The sequence below is a fragment of the Mustela erminea genome, chromosome X (assembly GCF_009829155.1).
Source record: "Mustela erminea isolate mMusErm1 chromosome X, mMusErm1.Pri, whole genome shotgun sequence".
Classification (NCBI taxonomy): Eukaryota; Metazoa; Chordata; class Mammalia; order Carnivora; family Mustelidae; genus Mustela; species Mustela erminea.
The window spans coordinates 11,611,340-11,627,159 of NC_045635.1; the positions used below are offsets into that span (position 1 = coordinate 11,611,340).

The 15,820-nt window shown below is 45.2% G+C and overlaps 1 protein-coding gene across 2 annotated transcripts in view; it reads left to right on the plus strand.

The window, feature by feature from the left end:
• The first annotated feature begins 7,007 nt into the window (after positions 1-7,007).
• Positions 7,008-15,820, plus strand: part of BMX (BMX non-receptor tyrosine kinase) — a 49,685-nt gene continuing 40,872 nt past the window's right edge. Inside the window, exons 1-4 of one of the 2 annotated variants that reach the window (XM_032331215.1) lie at positions 7,008-7,183; positions 12,831-12,977; positions 13,540-13,644; positions 15,192-15,273. In XM_032331215.1, the coding sequence (XP_032187106.1) occupies positions 7,181-7,183; positions 12,831-12,977; positions 13,540-13,644; positions 15,192-15,273 (337 nt within the window). In that variant the 5' untranslated portion in view covers positions 7,008-7,180. Of the gene's footprint in view, positions 7,184-11,765; positions 11,872-12,830; positions 12,978-13,539; positions 13,645-15,191; positions 15,274-15,820 lie in introns of those variants that run through there. The other variant, XM_032331216.1, reaches the window with a different exon arrangement.

Below are 15,820 nucleotides of genomic sequence, written 5' to 3' on the forward strand. Positions count from 1 at the left end.
ACATGCTGACACTCATTCAAGGACACACACGCACACACACACGCACACACACACACGCACACACACGCAGAGGCACTCCACTCCCTCCTTCTGCCATGCTGACTTGTTTTAGGCTCTGGAATGTAGATTCTCCCACTTGTGGGCCTGCTGTGCCTCTGTCTGCAACTTTCTCTCTCCTTCACCCGGCTTATCCCCATTCATGTTTCAGCTCAGTTTCCATGTCACTCCCACTGGGAAACCTTCCCCTCAGATCTGGGTGAGGTGTCCGACATGGCCATCACTGTGAGACGGGGAAGCTGAAGGGGCTCCTTGGGGGGAAAAAAAATCTGCCTTTTTCCTCCTTCTGCTTCTATTCTTGCGAGGACCAGCACGCCCGCCTCGGGCCCTCCTTACACCGGTCAAAGAGCTAATGATTTCTTTGGAGTCTTCCAGCACAACAGGTAACACCCACGGAGTGACCAGGTGGGTCACTGCGATCTTTTTCCAAGATCACCGACTCCAGACACCTTGACAGCAAGACCCCTGGTCCCCGGGCACAAGCGACTTCTGGAGGACACCAGAGCCCTGGTCCTTGTTCCGACCAGTTCCCGGATGCCTGAGAAGACAGGGACACCAGACTCTCACCTTCATTAAAAACCCCAGACCCCGAGCAAAGACGAGACTCACTCTTCCTCCTTTCCGAGTCTCCCAGCCACTCGGTCCTGATGTGCTCTCCCGCTCCGTCTTCGGTAAACTCGGCTCTCCCTTCCTCTTGGCTCGGAATGATTTCCATCCTGCATACAGCCGGAGGCCCCCTTGGCTGGTCCTGCGGGATGCCCTCTGGGTCCTCGGACCCAGGCCAGCCTGCATCGATCACAAGCACCCACTGTTGATCAGACTCATTGTTTATCATCTTGTGGAAGATCCTCTCTTCCTATGACAGCTGCAACCGGATGTCCCATTCGACGTGTCTTCTGCTCTGTGACTTTGATACTCCCTCCATCACAGGTGGCCTCTAATTCTCTTCCTCCGGAGTCTAGGCGGGACTTGCGGTGGCTTGGACGGCAAGTTCCAGGTGTGGCTCTGAGACCGCCTGGTGGCTCCTGCTTCCTGCCCCTGGGAGCAGTTGCCCGGTGAGAAGAGCCGAGGATCAGAGGCCAACTTTTGGGGGGAAAGCCAGTGCCACGTCGATAAAACAGGAGCGCCCCAATAGTGTCCTTCCACACTTCCAGACCCCCAGAACCATGAGCAAAGAAAAACGGTTGTTTTAAGCCACTTAGCTTCTAGATCATTTGTTTTGTGATAATAGGCAACTGGAAAAGAAATGAATGCCAGAGGAGATAAGGTGGTTTTTCAAAGCTCTCTGGGCTAAAGGAGTGCTCTTATAAATAATAGCCCTTTACGAAAGCATTTAAATGTTATTACCAAGGTGACTAGCCAACCGCCAAGATAACTTATTGAACTTGACTTGAGAGATGAAGTATTGCATGCCACAGGCCACAGCAGTGACCTCTGGAGTTCAGGTGTCCTGAAGAGTTCCTCTGTTACAAACAGCATTTACAAGGAGAGCTTTGCATTAAAAGGAAGCAGAAGAGAATGGCTTCCCTGTACATCGTTACCCACTCCTCTAGTAGATTTGCAATGCTCTTGGGGATGCTTTTGCTTTATCACCTTTTCAAAGGTTCCTCTGGGCCTCAGAACACCCTCCACCTCCAACACTGTACCAGGAGTGAGAGCTTCTCTTTTTGTCTTGACTCTGAGAGGCCAGGCATGGGTGTCGGCTAAGTCCAAGGGCCTGCCTGTTCTCTCAGGAACTCTCTTTGCAGACCCGTGTAGGAAAAGAACAGGGCTGGAAAAGCTAGAAGACCTAAATCGAGGACAAAGCAAGGTCAGAGAGGGGCCAGTGTTTAGAGATGGAATACGGGGCATGGAACGTTTCTCCAGTGGGGCCCACCCTGGAGAGGAGCAGCGTGACCCTGTCGTGGAGTTTGGCGCACTTTTTACACTGTCATCCGTCATCGAGATGGAGATGTCCAATATGTGTGTGTGCGAATGAGTGTGTAGGTAGATATGTGGGTGTGTGGCTACATCATCAACTGCCCTCGGGGTCCTAGGAAGCATAAAGAAAACTCTGTGATGAAATGACAGTGATGAAAACCTTTCCTAAATGATTCTAAATGATACCCTTATGATCTTTAAAGACACCCACATTGTTGACGCATTTTATTTGACTTTTTATCTCAAAATTGCATTTTCCTCTTTTGTCTGACTTACCAATTTTCTTCTCCAAGATATATTTTGTAGGAATACACAGATGTCTTCTTTATTTCCTCATGTCCAATTTTTTTTCTTCTTCTTCTACCGCTCAGCTCAAAAATGCTTTCTTGCAGTTTGGTCAGGTTTTGGCAATTTGCTTCCCGGAGCACTATCGTGGCTATTCATGAAATGACCAATATCTTTGGAATATTCCCAATTAGGCATTCAGACCCATCGAACCCAGGGAAATAGACTGGCTCAAATCAGACACTGATTTGTAACCATTCGTTTATGAAGGTCATTAATGGGCTGCTGGTTGAGGACATCCAAAGACATCCACCAGAGACAAACAGCTGTTACTCCCACTTCTACCCTCAGGAGAGCAATCCGCACAGCCCTGGGTCTCTTCTATTATCCAGCCTTCTGACCCCGAAGTTACGTGTGATCCACCATTGTGTGAAACACACAACTGTGTTCCTGTCTTTCCCATGGGTTTTTGGCAGCATTCCAGAAAAGAACAGCTTATGACCCCTCTTCTGAGCCACAGAAATTTTCTAGAATGCCCCACAAGCAAAATGTTCTTGGCCCTGAAAGGCTGATTCATCTCTGCACCAAGGAAGGGGAGAGATGTAGGGGACCGATTCCCCTGATACTTCCGTTTCTCACTTTCCAGCTTTTATATGGTGGTGACTTCTGGCGAAATGGAGGCTGCTTTCAAGGTCACAGCATTGGAGTTCAAACAAGAGGCTAATTTGAATTAACCTCTATCTAGTTAATGTTATGGATGCTGGTGTTCACGGATGAGGTGGACCGCTGTCTGCAACTTACCCTGAATGCACCAGAAAATAACAATGGTAAGAACTGCGGTAGCAGTGGAGGTAGTAAGACCGATCAGGTGGACTGATGGACGGATAGACAGATGGATACACAGATACGTGACAAAGCCAATATAGCAAAATCCAATTGCAGAGTCTAGAGAGTGATATGGGGGTGCTCGAGGTACAATTCTTTTAACTTTTCTGTATTTTGAAACTGCTCGTGATAAGCCTTTGGGAAAGATCATTTGACTCAATGTGGGACTCGTGGCTGGGAGGGTCCCATAAAGATGCCTCCTTTGCCTACTTTCCTCGTTTCCAACTCTGGCAACCTGGCCCGCAGTCCAGCTCAGTGAATGTCTGTTGAATTCCAAGCTACACGTCACTTGTAGAGCTGGCAAGACTCTTCTAGAGTATGAGTTGGCAAATGTTCTTCTGCGAAGGCCAGATAGTAAATATTTGAGACTTTGCAGGCACATGGTGGTGGCTGTGTTCCCATAAATTTGATTTACAAGAACAGGTGGTGGTCATGGTTCGCTGAGCCCCTCTTAGCCCCCACATCCTTATCTTCCACTAAAAATGAGAATAAGGGGCACCTGGGTGGCTCAGCAGGTTAAAGCCTCTGCCTTCAGCTCAGGTCATGATCCTAGAGTCCTGGGATGGAGTCCTGCGTCGGGGCTCTCTGCTCAGCAGGGAGCCTGCTTCCCCCACACACACACCCCACCGCCTGCCTCTCTGCCTACTTGTGATCTGTCAAGTAAACAAATAAAAAATCTTTTTAAAAAATGAGAGTAAAATCGACAGCATGCCAACAGGCTCTGTAAAGATTTCACACATATCGGGAAAGGTACTAACAAAAAGAAACAACAAAACTTTGCATGTCCACCTCCATCTCCTACCCACCCATCTCCTGTCATAAGGATCAAGCGTGACTGTTCCGCCACTGAGTCCGAGGCTTAATAGGCAAGCGTTTCTAGGAGAGGCAACACATTAACGTCCCATCCCAATAAGCATAAACTATTCACATTCGATCCCAACCTCCAAGTAGATCATTTCAGCACTGGGGGAGCAAAGGCAGGAGGTGGTTGAGAAACACCCCCAGGGAAGAGATGCCCGTGGAAGAGGCTCAGGCGGTAGAGAGAGATGCTACTGGAGCCCTTGGGGCTCACTCTTTAGAAAGTGGAGGCAGACATTAAAGGTAATAAATAAATGAATCGTCCAGCAGGTTTTAAGGTGTTGAGCGCCGTGTAGAGCAGAGTAAGGGACACTGGCTCATTAGGAAGATGCCATCTGAAGCCGAGACCAGAGATGAGCCAACGAACCAGGCAGATGTCTGCGACAGTTTGCCAAGCCAAGGAAACCACCAAAGCAAAGGCCCTGGGGCAGACAGTGCTAAGAATTTTGTAGGAGGAGCAAGAAGGCCAGCATTCAGAGTGGCGACGTGAGGCAGAGGAATCACGAGATGATGTTAGAGACAGTACTGGTGGACCAGAATCGGGGGGGCGAGCGAAGGAGAGTTCACACTGGAGGAGTGACAGGATCTGAGTTATATTGAAAAGAATTGCTCTGGCTAGCCGGTGGAGAACAGATCTCCAGGAGCAAAAGTAGAAGCAGGGAGGGCACTCGGGGGTAGGGGCAACATTGCAGGTGAGAGATGATGGCGACTGCCCAGGAAGTAGCCAAGAGGTGGTGAAAAGTGGCCACGTTCGGCGTATATTCTGAAGAGAGAACTCACCAAATTGTGTGAAGAACTGGATGCTGGGTGTAAAGGAAGGGGAGAAGTCAACGATGATTCCATACTCTTTGGCCTGAAGCAGCTGGAAAAATCCTGTTGCTGTTGTCTGAGAGGGGGCGACGACGGGAGAAGGTAGTGTGGGGGGGGGGTTAGTCAGGAGGTCGGCATTGCGAGGGTAATGTACACACATTGATTAGACTTTCCAAGCAGAGATGGACAAGGTGACAGTCTGAATTCCAAGTCTGGAATTCAGGAGAGAGGAGCTGGCTGAAATTTGGAATCATGAGCATATGCATGATGTTTTAAAGCCATGAGTCAAATGCATTTTTTAAAGTGAGAAAAAATAAAGGTCAGCCAGAAGCCAGAAGAAGCTCTCTCGCGCGCTCTTGCTCTCTCTCTCTCTCTCACACACACACACACAAAATGGATGCTATCAGATTTCTTTCTTATGCTAAAGACAAGCACTAGAACTCCCAAGTGAACAAGCTTGCTCTCCTCATGAAGTCAAATTATTATTAGAGCACGTTCCTAAGGGGCTCACCAGGCACAGGTGACAATGCAGACCATAATTTGAACAAATTAACTCATGTAATCGACACAGCACGTTGCCACAAGTTAGAATGAAACTTGAAGACCTGGAAAATACAGAGCCGAAGAAAGGTCCGGGAGAAGTGGCAGAGGAAGCGAATGAATAGAATAAGTCAATAAATCTGTGACATTTGACTCAGAGGAAGCCACTCCTCCCAGCTGCCCTTGAGTGTTTCAAGGCCCAAGAAGGGATGTGAATCCTAAGATTGTGCCCAGGTGTTTCCAGGCTTCTACTGCTTCCTGTCCCCCCTCCTCGAAATTTACTAGTCATTCTAGAGTTGATCTTCTGCCATGCTACCATGTTTAAACAGCAGAGTAAATCCAAATAGCCATGTGGGAAAGGAAGTTCATTAACAGGATGTTAATAATAATAATAATAATAATAATATGTTGTTGTTGTTATTATTATTATTATATTGTGTTAATAATAATAAATTCATTTATTTGGCCAAGAGGCTGGGCCACTGGTACTCTGTTTCACCCTGGGTTTCTTGAATGGCTGCCTACCTTATTCCCAGAGACCGAAGAGCTATTTGGGAACCATCAGGGGCTCATTTACTATCAGGGTGTAAGCTCCCCTCTTTGGAATTCTTCTGAAGGACTCTTTGCCCCTTCCCAAATTCCAGTTTCAAACAGAAACACTGACAATACCTCTGTAAGCTATTTTTCCCCACACTCCACTGTAATTAAGCCTTTCCTTGGAGTCCTACCTCCACTGGACATTAGGCCCCTGAAGATGTGGGCTGCCCTCATTCTGTTGACCACTGTGTCCGGTCTCTAACAGAATGCTTAGCACATGGTAGGTTCTCGAGAAGACTTGACTGAATGCCAAGAAAATAGAAGTGATGCTAATCCCACGTTCACTCAAGTGAAGACCTCTTGGAAAGTCAGCAGCATCGCTCTCCTCTGCCAACCCAAGGTTTCCTCACACCGTAGATGTTCCCAAATAAGCTGAAGTAGCCAACCGCGGGTGACTTAATTCAGTGTGTCACGGCATACCAAAAGGATGATTGAGGTTTTCAGCTGTGGATAGCAGAGCCTCAAAGAGTTCATTAGTTTCACCACATATGACCAGTCCGTGTGCACCAGAGACGAGAGGGTGGCACGAGGAAAGCCAAAAGTTGCGATACTGTCACAGTGATGTCGAGTGACAATCACACTTTTTCATTGCAAACCTGGGGACTGCTACACGAGCCAAACAGATCTCTTTTCCACTTCTGGGCTTCTTAACAATTTCAGGTGTGGAAATGGGCTCCTTTTCGGTCATATTAACTGTCCTCGTCTGTCACATTTCCTGCAGCGTCCCCTCGTCCAATGTTGAGTTGAAGTTTTCGTTGCTCATTCTCTGCGTTCTTTGGCGTTACCTCATGGTTTCCTGATTCGTGAGAGAAGTCAGCGTCAGAAGTGGGGTTTTGCCGAGCTAGTTTCTTGTCCTTTCCAGCCCAGAGCTCTAAAAACAAAGGCAGGGTTATCACATGTTCCTGAGGGCTGCCTGGGAAAAGCAGGGGCTGTGGTTATCAAAATTGGAACCTTTATGAAATAGGCTTTTGTCTCCGTTTATGTTGCATTCAATCAGATCAACAAGTGTTGGCTAAGTGTTGAGCGTGGTTTCCTGTGGGATTGTGTAAGGCCCTTGCAGGACAATAAACGTTTTGGGGGCACTGAGTAATGTAGCCATTTCTGATCCGGCAGCCGGGAAAATGTGAGACAATTTGCTGCTGCTGGAAGGAGGGCAGCTGGGGTTTGTGTTCGTGTGAGAGTGGATTAACCGCGCGGCGGTGGACCCCCGGCGGCGGAACGAGCCAAAATGGTGCGTTGCGGCCGTAGTGGGCCCCATTATGTCATATCCTCCAGGCAAATAGGTTCAGAATGATGAATATGAGATTGCTGGGGCTTCTCTGGGGACTTTGGGTGAGACCATCTAATTTGGGGGCCTGTTGCGGTTTTACTGTCCATTCCTCCCCCGGCTCAAAAACGTCGTTCAGGGAAGCTGTCAGGCTGTGTGGCCCTCGGTGTCAGCTCCAGCGAGCTCTGTGCATTTCCTCTGCTGCTTTTCTCCGTCCTCCTCTGCAGGCATGGCCTTTTGTGACTTTGCATATTGGCTTCCTAACTGTTTCCCAAAAGACGGAGAAATGTTAGTCCTACCCTCTTTTATGTACTTGTGTTTTTATGATGTTACTTTAACTGCAAATATTTGTTCTCAGGTTCCCGAAGGCTTCCAACGTCTGGGGTTTGGGGGGAGGATTTTAGACGGAGGTGGAAAGCTGGGGGAGGCGAAGCTTTTAGTTACAGCCGCAGCCAGAAAATGTTGAAAGTTCCTGTGCACCAGGATAATTTCACTGGATTTAAGAAGTAGCGCAAGTGGGGGCACCTGGGTGGCTCAGTGGGTTAAAGGCTCTGCCTTTGGCTCAGGTCATGATCTCAGGGTCCTGGGAATGAGCCCCGCCTCGGGCTCTCTGCTCAGCAGGGTGCCTGCTTCCTCCTCTCTCTCTCTCTGCCTGCCTCTCTGCCTACTTGTGATCTCTGTCTGTCAAATAAATAAATAAAATCTAAAAAAAAAAAAAAGAAGAAGAAGAAGAAGTAGCGCAAGTGGATTGTGGTCTAGATCAGGACTTTCCAAACTCACGGCACACGAGGCTCCTGGGGATCTCGCTAAAATGCAGGTTCTGGTGCACCGGCCCGGGGCAGGAACTGGGCAGCTGCATTTCTCCCAAGCTCCCAGGCCCGGCTGATAGGGCCGGTCCGTGGACCATGGACCCTGCAGTCACATCCACGTATTGATTTGTAAGAAACCCAGTGGCCCAAAAACCCAGTCTGTAAGGGGCTGGTTCACCTTGAACCTAAGGTAAGTTGTCCCGGGATTGAAAGCTTGTAACAGACAGATACTTGTATCTGTAACTTGTATCTTGAACAGTGCAGATACGTGCGAACAGTGCAGATGCGTGCGGAGGAGAGAGCACACGGGAAGCGTTCCTGCCTCTGATGCTCTCCCGTCCCTAGGGCCTGGGGAACAGGGATGAGGACAGAGATTTTATCATCAAAGATCATTTCATTCTTTTCAGTTTTTAACCTTTCCTATGATCTTTTTTTTTTTTTTTACACTTTGCCTAGGAGTGATGGGGAAAGGAGTACAGAATTTGGGAGTAGGAGCGAGCGTGCTAGGCGGCGTACTGCTGTTTCCTCTTGACTCCTCCTAACTCTTCCACATGGTTACTGTTTTACTCCCTTTATGGATGGGGAAGTAACATGCCAGGTTGCACAGAGACGGAGCAGGGATTTGAACTCACGGGCCGGTTGCTTCTGCCCACACCAGCAGGTATACCCTAAGCAGGGCTGCGTGTTACTAATTCAGCATAAGGGATCAGGACATGGCTTTATCACCTTTTGCCTTTTTCCTAACCACCCCATAAGGTGACTGAATTAGGACATACCCCATAGGATGGGGGGGAGAGGGGGCCTACCCCACAGAGTAAACGAATACATATTTTCCAGGTGCTTTTTAAAGTGCCGGGCATAATGCAAGCCCTCCTTAAATGTTAGCTAGGATGATTATTGCTATAATCACTTATATTCTGCAACATCCAGTGTTAATGTCCTCCCTTCCATAATGTCTTTCTTGATTATCTTTTTTTTTTCTTGATTATCTTAAGAAGAAGAAACAACTTTCCTTCCTTGGGTCTTTCAGGGCAATGAGAACATGGGCTCCGCTCTAGCATTCTAGTTTTTTCTTCCCCCCTTTTCTTTTTTGATCGTGGTTCAGTGCCCATGGTGTGCCCAGAACTTTGACAAAAGCTTTCTCAATCAAGCCCCTTGAGAGAGCTGTGACTCATCTTCTCTTCCAGGTCAGAAAACTGAGGCTTAGCGCAGGGAAGGGGCTCGGTCAGGGTGACATTGTCCACGAATATAATGTGGGTTCAAAATTCTGAACTCCTTACTCTCCTGACAACATTTCCTTGTAAATGCTAAATAACTACAGGAATTCTAGGTCATGTTAACTTAGTGTAAAACTCTTACCTACGTTATGGGTTGCGGGATGGCTGCAGACTTCCTTGGAGAAAATACTATATTGGTTTCTGCCAGTTTTTTTGGTTATACTTTTTTGTTTTTATGTCACCTGCACTTTAATCTCTTTCTAGTTTCACGTACTTATGGAAATAGGCAGCCCGGGCTATTTGGTAAGCAAATTGATGTGTCTATTCCGTGTAGTTGGTAATATGAGAGCCCAGCCATATTCTGCTGGCTCTTCTATGGAAATACATTTCAGGCTAATACTAACTAGCTTCAGGATCTCCTTTTATTTTGAAACTGTTTTTTAACCTTCCCGACTGAACATATATTATTAAATATGGGCAGGCAGAGTCAAATTTGTTAGCCATGATGCAGGCATTTGAGTCAACAGGGGTAGCTGAGCCGGTCGACTTATTGTCCTAATACAGGGAGGAAATATTGCATTTCTAAAAATTAGTCATCACCAATAATCTCGTTCTATACCGAGGGAGACCACAGAGATGCCTCCATTTTCAAATCTAGGCTAATGGAGGAGAAGAGAACAATACAAGGAAGGGATAGAAGCAAATAGAAGTAGAAAGGCAGATCCCAACTAGAACAGGAGCCAGGCACTCTCCTAGAAGAAACTGATCTGGATGAGACCAAAGCGTACGTCATCAAAACAGGATTCTTCAAGTTCGTTAGGAAGCTCCGGGGGCCAACTGAGGGAGTAGAACTTTGAAGGTCTCCAAAGACACGTGGCCCCATATGTGTGTTACATAAGAACAACAGATTACAGACCTATCTTCACAGAGCATGAGCTCATGTTTGTGAAAATAGATACCTATATATTTGGAAAAATGTAGAGGTATGGTCACCAAAATGTTAACAGTTTTTTTTCTTTTGCTTGCTGGTAGTTCTTAATTTTGTAGAATAAACACACATCATATCTGATTTTAGAAAGGAAAGCCAAAAAATTCACAAAAGGCAGAGCTTTGGAGTTAACAATTTTGTCGAAATTTTTCTAGCCATTGTTTTTTCCTCCAATATACAGAAGCAACCTTGTGAATTTCATTTGTCAATTGCTTCTGCGATTCACCATATTAATCTTTTAGATAAAATTCCCTCCCCAAAATCTTTAATGTAATGAATGTAAAAGTTCTATAAATAGTAAAGTGTGCGTAAGGTCATGCAGTCCTGGGAAAGGCTGCTTAATACCTGAGACTTTGGGATTTGCTTTTTTAAAACAGAACTTTTAATGTTACAAATTCATTATCTGAAGAAGTTTTGAAAAGTAAACGCTCTTTTTTTAAGTTTTTTTTTCAAAGATTTTTTTTTATTTATTTAACAGACAGAGATCACAAGTAGGCAGAGAAGCAGGCAGAGAGAGAGGAGGAAGCAGGCTCCCAGAAGAGCAGAGAGCCCGATGCGGGCCTCGATCCCAGGACCCTGGGATTGTGACCTGAGCCGAAGGCAGAGGCTTTAACCCACTGAGCCACCCAGGTGCCCTCTTTTTTTTTTTAAAGTAAAAATTTTGTGTTGAGCTAACCAGATCTATTTAACTAGCACTCTGCTTTAAGGAGTCATGTTTTAGCTGTGGCTCTAAAAGACATTTGACAAAAGTTTTCACAGTTTTCTTTGTATGCTTTGTTAGTAAAATTGTAGAACACAGGAATGTAAAAGCCAAAATGTCTTAAAACTATGCCCAGTGTGGTATGGCTCCCCAAAAGGGGCATGTACCCCCCCCAAAAAACTAGACCTTCCACAGTTTCACTAAGTCTTCAAGGAAATTCTCTTCCAGACATAGATTTTGGGTATAGAAAATCATCTTATCTTAACTTAATAGAGTTAACAGATCCCCATCTTTGAGTTCGGGGGCCAAGAAACCAGCGACCATGGCATAGAACACCCACTGTGCTCAAAAGAAACTCATTCTATTTTCCCAAAGGAATTAGACTCCCCTTCCCTGATAAAACACTATTCAAAATAAAAAGTAACCAATGGATAAGATTTGTAACAGAGATTTCCATTACTTCTGCCTCTAAATCAAAAGATGCCCTTGGAGAACATTTGAGGGATTCATAGATAACCACTTCATCTGTATAAATAATGAACATAGGCTGATTTTCTTGATTCCCGTTTCTAGAGAGGTGTGATCTATGTCAGGAGAGCAGCTGGCTGGACCTGGCCATGGTTTATTAGCTGTGTCTCCTTTTCCTCCCACTTCCCTGTCATAGTGGGCCCATTATGCTCAGGGCCATGGAGAAGTGGCCTTTACTGATTGGACAGGTTCATTTGGCAAACCCTCCCTCCATCGAACAGAGCAATGCCTGTGTGGGTGCTTCCTGATGGAGAGTGATAAATAGGATGCAAATATTTTCTCTGTAATGCATGATCCTGGCATAGCCAGAGGGAATATGAGTGCCTCAGAGCAGCAAGGTTTTACTTAGAGCTCGGGAGTTGGAAATTAAGGACCCACAAGTGCACCCCAGCTGACTGATCAAATGCAAGGTGAGTAAAGTTAGTGACATTCAGATTATCAGTAAACAAAGAAAGATAGAAATTATTGAACATCTCACTGTTGGTACACATGTGATTCCACAAAGCAAAGAACATAAGAAAGTTTATCTCTTGTGGCCTACTACTTAACATTACTTTTTTTTTTTTAATGTTACTTTTCATTAGCAGACCTGATTGATTTTGGATGGAGGGTTGAAGGAGCAGTCTTAGTAGAACCAAAAAACTAATGGATTTTTTTTCTAGAAATACCTTAAGCTTTAATGCTTTCCACGGCTTTGGAAGAAAAAGCAAGAATGTTTTTAGTTTGTAAGGTACCAATTTTGTTTAGTTCTTTGAGATCGATTTTGATGGCATTTTAAAATGTTTTGTTCTCATAAATATTGATAAGTAGACCCATCTCCTTTATGTTAAAGATCTGATCGTGATGGGGATCTGTGGGTATTACTTACAATGATATTAGAGTCTCCCAGGGGGCTGGACGATCTTTTCAAACAGCCAGCCACAGTAATAGACAGAAATTTGTTGATCAGTTACTTCGGATAATGGCGAGCTGCCTGGAGTTCAAATATTTCAAAGTTTGATCATATTCAGTTTGATTCAACAAATCCCTACAGAATCCTTAAGGAATAAGCAGAATTTTGATAAGGTGTCTGGAAAGGAGCTCAAAGATGGTGAATTTATGATCCAGAGTGGGAGGTGACTAAAACAGATAAAACGTTGTAAATAAATCAACATATTTATAAAAGCCAGGGCCAAGGCTGTAGGAATGAAGTTATGTGTTTTTAAGAGTCTGCTGAGTTAAAATTTCTTCTCTAATCCTAAACCTAATTTGTAAAAATTATATTATTTATATTATTCCTGAATGAGAAGCAGTTGACTAAACATTCTGAAGGCTAAAAGAGACTGTAGCGAGGTGAAAACACTCATTTTCATTATTTTATTTTACTTAGGAGGACAATATGGATACAAAATCCATTCTCGAAGAACTTCTTCTCAAAAGGTCACAGCAAAAAAAGAAAATGTCGCCCAGTAATTACAAAGAGAGGCTTTTTGTTCTAACCAAAACAAATCTCTCCTACTATGAATATGACAAAATGGTGAGACCCTGCTTATTCCATTGTTTTTCTACTATTTATTTTTCTTGCGTGTCCACAAAGGGCTTAATTTTAATGAAACAATGTCAGGTTTCTTAGCTCAGGCAGTAAAGATCAACTTGCCTTCGCTTATCCCGTTATCTTTTCTTAACCAAGACCTGATTAGTTCAAGATAAAGGGTTTTAAAATATTGGCTAACTTGGCTAAGGCAAACTGTAACTTTAGAACACTGGTCCTCAACTTGAAATTTTTAAAGATGCCTTCTGGAGTTAAATGTTGATTTTCCATAGATTAAACACACCACAGGTGATGGAAATACGTTTCAAGGTTATTGAACAAAATTAAGTGCTGCTTCTAGCCTTGCTTTGGGGGGAGTATATGGGTAAACATATCGGAAACATATCCTGCTGCCATTGGATTTTGACTCTGATGGAATAATTGGAAGAATTCTCAGTTACCCGTCCTATCTCTCAATCTCCCTCCCAGGATAATCTTCACTTTATGCTATTCTTTGTGTCCTGCTGTGTATCACATGAGGCATCTTATATTTTGGTTTTTAATTCAGAAAAGAGGCAGCAGAAAAGGATCAATTGAGATTAAGAAAATCAGGTGTGTGGAGAAAGTCAATCTTGAGGAGCAGACCCCCGCGGAGAGACAATACCCCTTTCAGGTAAGGGGAGGAACAATGTTCTATTGCAAATTCCACACACTGGCGATAACGAAAGATGTTGCAAAATGACAAGGACGATGACCAGACTTGGAACATCCCCAGGTGGTAGTCGGGCACTTTGCTGAAATTTGATCTACCGATCTGCTTTCCCTAGAGGGAGAGAAAGAAAGGGGAGCAAGTAAGCCACAGTGGCATAACTTGCGGTGGGGTCCCACGGTCTTTCATATGAAAGGTTGCTGAGCATTTCCAAGGGGCTCCAAGGTACCAGGCACACCAGAAGGAATCAAACGCCATCCTCATCCCCAAGGCATCTGCAGATCGTTATAATGCGGGGGTGTGAAGGTGAGTTGAGATGCAGGGATGCCAAGGAGCCTGGGTTCCTCAGGGAAAGGAAAGCTTCACACCTCACTCTCCTATTGGAAGAAAGCAGGGGGGTTTCTTGGAAGATGCTTCAAATTCATATCACAGAAGCATGGGAGGCTCAAAAGACCACAGGCTTCGGAGGCACCCAGAGCTCCTAACCTCACAGCTTGTACTGCTGGTACCATAGGCAACACACTCAACTCTCTACCCAAGTCTGTTTCTTCATTCGCCAAGTGGGCATAGTCATCCATATTTCGCAGAGCCGAGACAGGGTTAGATCTGAAATGGTCTAGGAAAGAGCCCAGAAATTAGCAGATATTTCATAAAGGGTCTGTACCATCTACCCACAAAAACTGAATGAATGAACTAGATAGAGAAGGATGTGGGGAAGACATTAAAATGTTCTGACTTTTTTTTTTAAAGATTTTATTTATTTATTTGACAGAGAGAGATCACAAGTAGGCAGAGAGGCAGGCAGAGAGAGAGGAGGAAGCAGGCTCCCTGCTGAGCAGAGAGCCCGATGCGGGGCTCGATCTCAAGACTCCGGGATCATGACCTGAGCCGAAAGCAGAGGCTTTAACCCACTGAGCCACCCAGGTGCCCCCAAATGTTCTGACGTTAAAATAAGCATCTTAAAGAACAGGCGATGATCTCTGCTGGCAATTCCTGGCAATTCATCCCAAGAGAATGAAGTAACAGGGAAACCTCTTTTTACTCAATAAAAGCATGAACTATAATAATGCTCAGAATATATGCAAATTGCCAACGATGGCTTGGCAGAAGTAAAAGACATTTCATCCCTGAAGATATTTTTAAGGATAGAGCAGGTAAATATTTTCCATGGGCTGTGAAGAGAGTCAGGCACTGAGTCGGTAGACCATTCCTAAGACCCCTATAATATCTAACATTTTAGACTTCTGTAATTCTCCATGGTCCTCAACGTTCCCTGATGTCAGACACATCATTGCTGTGATTTTCCCAAGTGTAGAAGTGTCTGGGATAAAACAAATTGAGGGGTGGAGGAAAAAAAAATAACTAGATTTTTTTTTCATCTAATTCCAGAGTGAATGCATATTTTATAAGCAAACTCAACTTTTCTTTGGGATACCAGAAAATTTGCAGTTGCCCGGGAATGAACCATGGAGGCAATTGTATCTAAATGCCCCTAATCTTTCCTTTTTCAGATTGTCTATAAAGATGGGCTTCTCTATGTCTATGCATCAAACGAAGAGAGCAGAAGTCAGTGGCTGAAAGCGTTACAAAAAGGTAATTTTAAAAAGTCATAAAAGGGAGTTCTCGGTGGAGTTCTGGTGAGGCTTGGTGGAGGAGAGATACGGCAGTGAAAGGACCCGCAGCCAGGAGAGAATCTGCTGATTTTCCCACGAACCTCCGAGAAACTGCCAGGCTCATTTTGCATTCTCATTGTTATGCGGACTGAGCCTGTGGCTCGGGTTCCCTTTCCTGCCCTTCCCCGGGGCGGGCTGTTGGGCCCTCCCGGAAAGCAGCTGGGCAGGCGGCTCAGAGGAACCAGACCTCCCGCTCCCCACCCACGGGGCTGCCCTTTCCCCGGGGCAAAGTCTGCCTTCTCTGAGGCTGTGTGGCTACCTTACTTTGGCTGTTTACAGAAAGTTCTATAGAAGTACTGCAGTCGTAGCGTCTGCCAACTGCTATGCCAAGTACTTCGTAAAGCATTTCCTCGAGTAATCTTCTTGATGACTCCATGGAACCTTGTCGTGCTCTCCCTTTTCCAGACAAGTGAACTTAAAGAGACATGGCCAGGGTCACATACGTAATAATGGAGAACCCCCAATTC